The sequence below is a fragment of the Oryx dammah genome, unplaced genomic scaffold (genome assembly GCF_014754425.2).
Source record: "Oryx dammah isolate SB20612 unplaced genomic scaffold, SCBI_Odam_1.1 HiC_scaffold_4, whole genome shotgun sequence".
Classification (NCBI taxonomy): Eukaryota; Metazoa; Chordata; class Mammalia; order Artiodactyla; family Bovidae; genus Oryx; species Oryx dammah.
In genome coordinates, this window is record NW_024070188.1 from 27,723,042 (window position 1) to 27,732,029 (window position 8,988).

The 8,988-nt window shown below is 46.2% G+C and overlaps 1 protein-coding gene across 1 annotated transcript; it reads right to left on the minus strand.

Annotated features, from left to right (window-relative positions):
* Nucleotides 1-389: 389 nt before the first annotated feature.
* Nucleotides 390-1,490, minus strand: GPR6 (G protein-coupled receptor 6). Its single transcript, XM_040238512.1, has one exon. It carries the CDS (start codon nt 1,485-1,487, stop codon nt 390-392), a length of 1,098 nt encoding a protein of 365 aa, XP_040094446.1. The 5' UTR covers nt 1,488-1,490.
* Nucleotides 1,491-8,988: the final 7,498 nt, after the last annotated feature.

The following is an 8,988-nucleotide window of genomic DNA, read 5'->3' on the forward strand; positions in this document are numbered from 1 at the left end:
CACTTTTTACCCTCTTCCCCTCCCCTTGAAAATGGCAACACTGTTTTGGCAGTTCAGCAGCTAAAAATAAAGTGCTATAATTAAGCAGTATTGGAATGTCTTCACTCAACAAATGTGATGTACATTTTTTGTTAGTTTTTTTCACAGAACAGGAAATTCCACATCCTGAACACCTCCAGAAGATACAAATATTTGTATATATATGTACACATGTATACACTGTATATGTAAAGTGCCAACAAGCCTCTTTGTCTCTGTGAGTTTGTTGTGTTTATGTTTATTCTGGCTTTCCAAAATCAGTCACACTATTGGGATCAGCAGGCACCGAGAAGCTCACCAAAGGCTGGCTTGTTAGGGGTGTGGTGTTGGTTAGAGGGTGGAGGAAGCCATCAGACCTCACTGGGGGACCTGGAGCGGAAGGGCACTTTGGACTGGAAACAGCCGCAGAACAGGAGCCACAGGGCCCGTTGGATCTCCTGGTTGCGGAAGGCATAGATGATAGGATTGATCATAGAGTTGTAGGTTGCGGGCAGCAGGGTGGCGTAGGTGTAGACATCTGGGTCCTCGTGGCTACCTACCACGCAGTAGATGGCAAAGGGCAGCCAGCTGGCACCGAAAGTGCCCAGCACCACTGCCAGCGTTCCCACACCTTTTCTGGTGGCAGCAAGGTGGGGTGGCGCCAGGCAGTGCTGCTGCAGCGCGATCTGGTGTGCGTGCCGCCAGACCACCTGGCAGATGCGGACGTACAGGTGCAGCATGATGCCGAAGACCGCAAAGAAGGTGGCAGAGAGCAGCGCCGCGTGGCTGCGCGTCAGCGGGCGCACCACGCTGCAGGCGGCGCGCTCCGCCAGGCAGTTCCAGCCAAGCACCGGCAGCAGCCCGAGGCCTAAGGACACGCTCCAGGTGGCAGCAAGAAGGAGGTGCACGCCCAACAGGGTCCGTCGGGAGTAGTAGGTGAGTGCATTATAGAGGGACAGGTAGCGGTCCACCGTGATGGCCAGCAGGCTGCTGACTGAGGCAGCGAACGAGGTCACAAGGAAGCCCACAGTGAGCAGGCTCACGGTCTCTGAGGGCACCACGTATTGGAATACGAAGTGCAGAATGAGACCGCAGCCCGCCAGCAGGTCGGCGGTGGCCAGGCTGCCCACCAGCACGAACATGGGCGTGCGCAGAGCAGGGGTGGACGCGATGAGCGCCACTACCAGGGCATTTTCGCCTGCGATCACCGTCCCAGACACGCAGAGCAGTACGTCCCATGGATTCACTGCCGAGAGCAGCAGCCCCGGCGGCCCCGCTGGCAGCTGCGAAGACAACTCCAGCGACGCATTAGCTGCGCCGCCGCCCCCCAGCGCCGCCGCCGCGGCGGCTGCCGGGTGTCCCCATTCACCGGTGTCCCGCGCTCCTGCTGCGGTGGCCGCTGCCGCCGCACCCTCGGCCGCCACTGCCACCACCTGGGAGTCGTTGAGCGAAGACACGCTCGCGTTCATCGCGGCGGGACGGTACACCCTGCGTGGAGAGGGAGAACAAGTGTCGGGTGTGCGATCCACCCCGCCAGGGCGCTTCCCCGGTCGCTGCTGCCCCGCTCGTACTGCCGATCCCGCCTCGGAGCAGAGCGAGGAAGCAGTGATTGAGAGCCAAAAATAAATACCTGTTGAGTGAGCCAGTGACAGTGAAACGCACAAGGGATGCCGCACTGGTCTCTGAATTTTTGCACAAATAAACACACGAAGAACATGCAGTCACATTCACACAGATCACGTAAGTGTGCCCATATCTGCAACCACACCTTGTGCATCAGGCTATTATTGTCGGCCCCAGCGAGTCCTGCCCGGGCTCTGACCCGCTTGGTCAGGCGCTCTCCGCAACTAAGCGGCGGAATCGCTGTCCGCGGTGCTGAAAGAGAAGTTTCTGCGCTCAGGGAGCACAGAGGACCCCTCTGGCTTCAGAGACCCCTAGGAAAGGGGTTTTGAGGGAGAGAAGCTGGAATGTCTTTTTAGGTGGAGAGTGTGGAATCAGCGTGGTTGCATTTCTCCGGGTGAAAAGGATTCATCCCCTGGCCATCCTTCACCCGTTCCCCTCTCCACACCCTCAAAGTTCCTTTAGAGAGCCCGGTTGCTCACCTGGGGAGTCAGGGCTTCAGGAAATCGCTGATCATGAGCGCTGCGGTGGGGCGCTAGGCTGGGCTCCCCGCGCGAACAGAGCCGACTGCTGAAGGAGGTGGCCCGCCCGGCACGCAGAGGAGTGCCGGGAGCTTGTCGCTGTGCGGGTGCTGCGGAGAGTGAGAGATACAGTCAGTAGAAGAAAAGGCGGCTAAGAGCAGCGCGCCCGCTGGAGATTGACAGGCAGGGCGCGGTGACGTCAGGTTCCTGGCTCCAGGGTGCAAGCCAGGCACTCGCTCTCCTTGCCCGCCCATCAGCTACCTCCCTCACCACATACCCTCCCCAAACGATGTTTCAGAGGATTCACAGAAGGAGAGGTCGGAGGGCCGCCGCCAGCTCGGAACCTCCAGGAATAGACGGGAGAAAGAGGCAAAGGAGAAAAGAGTGAAGACTAAGGGATAGCAAGGAGGGTGAAGTGGGAGGGGAGGGGTGGGGGATGAGCTGCACTGGCCAAGCAGCAAGACCCAGGGCCGGAGCTCACTGAGGGGGCCAGGTTGAAAAAGCCTCAGAGGAGAGGGAGCTTGGTGCAGAGGGGTCCAATTAGAGAGGTGCTACCTTAAAAAAAAAAAAAAAAACAAACTTAGGGGACAGCAATGAACTGGTATGGAGGAGACAGTGAGGGTTTCTTAAAAGGATGTTTGTGGTACCCTTGTCACCTGAGTAGGGTTAGAGAAGAAAAGCTGAGTTATGGGGAACAGAGAAAAGATGGGACATTTGAGGAAAGCAATATCTTCTTTTGAAGGTTACCTGTGCAATCAATTCTTCTCTCTCCCTCCATTTCTTCCTTTCTCTCACTACCTTTCTTGAACTCTGCACAGAGGGTTTCACCATGATCTCCCCAGCCAAATGTTCCCCGATTGCACTAGCTGATAGTGCTCTTGGAACTTGGGCTTTAATTAAAGACCAGATCTGTGTCTTGTTAGAAAAGAAGAAACAGCAAAATGTGATTTACTTTCCTGGCAACAGACTTTGCCCTGTTAATTAGTACCCTATAAAACAAATTACAGGATGAAAATAGTGATAACTCAGCCGCACCAGACTTCAGTAGGCAGGAGTTTTATTTCCAACTTAGATAACTCATCCTTTTGGTTTAAAGGTGTTTTGTTTTGTCAGTAAAATACAAGTATTAGACTTCTTTTTCTTTTTTTAATTAGCTAAAATCTCCAATACCTGTACTTGGGGGGGGAAAGCTAGAATAGTTGACTCCACCTAAGGCTCTGGAATAAATGATTTCTTATTGGCATGATGGCATTATATCAGAGCCACAGACATGATTTTCAGGGGCCACGTGCTCTAGGCAAGGTGAAAAGAGACATTTGTTGCTGGTGCTTCCTCTACTTTTCCCTGTGTAACTTCTTCCCTCTCCTGGCTTCATTTTGCCTCCAGGCTGGAGTGGAAGGTAGATTTTTATCCTGGCCTTCTCCGTTTAAATATGCCCCCTAAGTCCAGACTCATCTTGCCCTCCTATCTCAGTTCAGCTGTACCTAACTAGAAAAAGAAGAAAAACTAATAGAACCATTCAAATATTTAGCTGCAGTAGCTAGTGTGGGTCCATAAAATGAATTTACACACAATTTCTCCATTGGGAGAGTTTACAAAATTCTTGTGAACTTGCAATTTGGCTGAAGTTCTAAGTTTCTGGAAGTGCCATTTTGAGTTTCAGTAGAAGATTATCAAGAATGTTATTTCAGAGCTGTCAAGCAAACTTTCAAACCACTGTAATCACATGTTAATCACAAATTTTCCAAACAATCAGATGAAAACCCAAGGGGAAGAGGATCTTTCTTAGTATCTGAATGTGTTACAGTTTTACATGTCACAATGCAGTGGTGAGTGTGAGGTTAAGATTAAGCAGAGATCTTGTGTTTCAGACATTTTCAGGCTGTCACCATCACCAAGAATGGATTGGCTTTTCAGTAGTTTCAGGAGGAAGATAACACATGTATATTCACGTACAGTAATGCTGGTTGTGAGGGTTTGTAGACTATCTTTCAGTCATGCCAGTCTGTGGTTACCTCTCCCAGATACTAAACTGGGTCCTGACAGCAGACGGCATTCTTTCAAGCTCCACCTTGTTTCTCCCATGTTCACCTGTCTCCTGGGAGGCAGAAGATGGGAAAGAAGAAAGGTGTGTGGTTCATTGTTTATGGTCAGGAATTAAATGTACTTCACTGCCTACTTTGCCACAGTTCCCAGCAAGGGCCTGCCCTTCCAGTAGTCTCCTAGAATGCTCAACCTGTGAACTTTGTGATAATTTCCACTCCTGGCCCAGCTTATGGAAAGAGGTTGATGCCTGACCCCAGGTTAGGCATCATTCACTGGACGAGACTGGACATCATTCAGGACCATTCCTGAAAATTTAACTAAGAAACATTGTGACAGTTGTCAGTCAGTGTTGGGCTCTGGACCTGAAAGAGCATGATAAGTTAGGGCTGGATCACTCATATTGAACCTTGTGTGAAATGAGAATCAGAGGAAGACAGCTGCAATAGAAGAGTGAAGCAGATGTGCAGAGAGGAAACGAGATAAGGGAGATCAAATGACTGAGATGTGGAGGGACTGACCTCAGTCCCTGCATGTCTGGTTGCCAGCTCTGGGAGTCTAAATCCCTGGATCCCTTGAAATTGCTATTTGTAGTCTCTGCTACAAACCTTTCAAACCTTGAGGTTCCTTGAGTGGGTTTCTAGTCTGTGAATTGTTGATACTTGACTGAAGCACACGACTAAATGTATTATTCATCCACCAGGTTGTCTGATCCAGGTTATGTTTTGTGGTGTGCTGATTTTGGTTTTCAGCTTATAGGCACAGGTTAAACTCATCATCACCACCCCTGTGACAAACCCAACATATCCTCTGGTGCCTTTGTATTGTAGCAATGTCCAAGCATGAACACAAGGAAATTTTCCTTCTCTGAGATTATGCTCAGCAATTACAGTCTGTCAAGCACAACTCTTTCTCTAACACCCTTGGCTATTTTTTCCTGTCTTAGTCCCAACCAGTGGTTCCCAACCCTGGCTGCATGTCCAAATTACCTAGAAAGCTTTTTAAAATGACTGACTTCTGAATCTTTCACCCAGAAATTCATTTGATCTGGAATGAGAATTAGGCATCAAGTTTCCTAAAGACTCTGATGGGAAGCCAGGGTTGAGAACACTCATCTAAGTAATCATACAATCTCCTTGTGAGTTTAGCATGCAGTTAGATTTGGAATTTGGAATAGTTCCAATAAAGGAATTGTAGCAACAATCCGACTTCAAATCACTTGGTGTAATTTCGGACTCAAGACACTAACCAATCCTCAGTAGACCTTTAATTTTCCACACTCACAAGAACCACCTTTACGGCCCAAGACAAAGGCTGACATGTGGTCCCCTTTTGGCCCTGACGAACTCAATGGCTCCATCAAGGAGCTCTAAATTCTGGTTGCCCCAGAACCTCTATTTTTCTGTAGCTTTCAGGTATTTTTCCTGTTCCTTCTTGTGGGTTCACAGCCATTTCCCAGGTGTGCCTTCATGAGAAGATCTTTGCAAATCAATTATGTTTTAGAAATCCAGAGTTGTAGTCAGCCAAGCTGTCTAGACCTTATAAAACTAGGTTGGAAATACCCATACCAGCAATTCTGGCCTCTGAGCATCTACACAAATACACATTCTTTTCACTTGGCTGTTAGAGACAAAAAATACAGTTTTCTACTGGGAAGTATAAGTCTATTTGCTGGTATACAGATACTTGTGCTGACAGCTCAGGAAGAGAGCAGGTGCTTAGTGAGATATATGAAGCTGTTACTAAGAAAGATTATTGCTGAAAGAGGCAAGAATCACAAAGGGCCACTGAATACACTGTTTGGCCAAAACGAGGGTGTTGGGTGTAAGTAATCTTTTGGGGACATATGCTGAGGCAAATGAATGATATTTAAAAACACGTGTACACCCGTGGCGGATTCATGTTGATGTGTTGCAAAACCAATACAATATTGTAAAGTAAAATAATAATAATAATTAAAAAAATAAAATATCTCCTTTTCTCTGCTTTCACCAGTCCACACGCTTTCCTTTCCCCATAAGGCATTAATGATGGCTCATAATGTCCAAGGTATCTACTTTCTCAGCCTGTCCAAACACATCAGAGATACTCCTGCTTCACACCAGGTGAACAGTCTTCACTTGAAAAGGCCATTATCCTGGGAGCTCAACATCACCTGATATTCCCACCAAATTTAGAAAAGGAGCAGACTACATTACTATCATTACCTGTCCATATGATGCAGAACATTATGCAAGACAGTTGAAATGTTTTGTTTAATTCACTTGGTGAGCAGCACCTCTGTTTTTGCATGAGAGAAAATCAGGAAAAATAATAACATTTAAAGACATATGTTTTGGTGGTCCAATGACCAAGACTCCGTGCTTCCAATACAGAAACCCCCAGTTGGATCCCTGGTAGGGAAACTAGATCCCATGTGCTGCAACCAAGAGTTTACATGCATGCTGCAAGGAAGGTCAAAGGTCCTTCATGCAGCAATTAAGACATGGCACAACCAAATAAAGATTTTTTAAAATAAATAAAATGCATGTTTTTAAAAAAACAATATGTACTTTTTCATATATGATAAAAAGAACTATTAAGTTTTGTGGAGATATGTGTAATCTTGCAACTTAGATTACCAGCTGGATATGAGAATGATAAAGTTGGGTCTATTGGTATATTTGCAAAGTAACAAGGAGATATTCTTTTAATCTGCTGTGCCCTACATTTTCAAAGTGCTTTGAAGCTCACACAGTGGGTTCAAACTCATTTTCTCATTTTATTCTTTGAAACAATTACATGGAGTTTGGGGTTATTTTCTTTGAAGATTGGACAACTGAAGTTCAGAGAGGTGAAATAAGTTATCCAAGGGCACACAGAACACCAGCAAGTGTATTGTGCACAATACATAAACAACGTCACAGGAAAGCAAATAAACATGGGCTCAAGGTGTGCAAAGGCATGTAGACTCCAAAACTCAAAGACGCTTCGCCTTGGATAGATGTAGCCAAAATGAGGTAGTGATAACTTCAAAATTACTGTGAACATCATTTATAGATGACTTTTTCTGTTTTATAAGCTGCTTTTTAAAAAGAATTGTTAAAAAAACTAAAGGGAATTTTGAAAGAAAAACGTTCACCTATATTCCCATCAGCTAAAAAGGATTGCTTCCTCCATCCCCACAAGATTATAAATTTCTTGAGGGGATGGACAAGTTCTAATTAATCTTCCCATCAGTATGATCTGTCACAGAGGAGGTGTTCAATACATGTCTCGTGAATGATTATTTCCCAAACTTTTCCACATGCATATATATTGATGTAGATGCATATTATTTGATGTGGATGTATTGCCTAGTATGCATGTACTATATGTACAGTGCACAGCTTCAGCTTTTACTTTGTAATTAAGGGTGTGTCAGTTTTCCTGTATGTTGTATTATAATTATTTTTCATACTTTTGCCTAGCCAGTCATTCATTCAGTATACCCTTATTGAGTACCTATTATTAGCTAAGCATTGTACTAGAAAATCAAGATGCCATAATAGGCCCCTGTTCTCAGGAACAAGTAAATGGATTCTGTGGAAAAAACATGCTACATATTATAAAAAGAAGTGATCACAGGGGTAATGAGGGCACTTGGGAGAAGACTATCAGCCAGCCTAGAGAAATCAGGAAATGCCTCTCAGAGGTGATGATGGAGATGATGCCCAAGCTGAATCTTGAAGGATGACTCACAGACATGGAAGGTAAGGAAGACATGGAGGTGTTCTAGGCAGAGGGAGCTGCCTCTGCCAAAGCATGAGGTCAGGTGAGGCCGCCGCAGGTCACTGAGACCATGGGAAGTTACTTGTGGCTGGCATGTCAGAAAAAGAGGGCAGGAGCAGAGACACATCAGACAGGTGGGCCAACTCATAAAGACCTACTGTATTGTGGCACGAGTTGGATTTCATCCAGAAGGTAATGGGGGGGTGGGGCGGGCCAGTGACAGATTTTCTTAATCAAGGTGGTTGATATAATCAGATTTGGTCCTTCTTACAACTCATGGAGGCTCTACCAACAACTATACAGTGAGTGGAGTAGAGAAGAGCAAGAATGGGTTTAGGTGAACCTGTAAAGAGTCTGTTGTGGTCATCTGTACAGGAGATTATGAAGACTTTACAGTGGGTAGTGATGGTGGCAATTGGAGAAGTTGATGAGTCCTTCACATGTTTCATCCAGTATATTAAAGCATATCTAGCTGCTAAGATTGATAGTTCTACAAATCTTGGAGGCATAAGACACTAGAGGATTGTCCCTTACATAAAATTCAATACAGGTTTTCTGATCAGCAGACAGGCCTTTCACATTTTCAGTCAGAGACCCAGTTCCTTCTGTCTTAGCTCTGCCCTCCTCTAGGACTTCAGAGTTTTTAAGCATTCACCATTCTGGGGACTGGGAAATGAACTTGGAGTATTTTGTGGGACATACCGGGAAGTGGGGAGGTAGATAGACATAGATAAAAGGAGAAAAGGTATGAAGGATGACTTCCAGTTTTCAGGTGTCAACAGGATTGGACTAGAGAGGGGGCAGAATGGCTGCTGTGATTATGGACATACCAAGGTTAGGGTAGGCCATCCAGTGCAGGTCCCCAGTGTAACATCAGAGAGATTGTGCTGAAACTTAGCAGAGAGTCTAGATTGGAAAAGCTGATTAAGGTGCCATACAGTACTACTAATGAGGCTACCATTCACCAAATGTGTACCATTTGCTAAGGTACCCTATGGAGTGGACCCTGTTATTATCCTCATTTTACAGGGTAGAA

What these genes read in the sequence shown, in the direction of transcription:
- GPR6 (XM_040238512.1), bottom strand. Translation starts at nt 1,487, where the DNA reads ATGAACGCGAGCGTGTCTTCGCTCAACGACTCCCAGGTGGTGGCAGTG.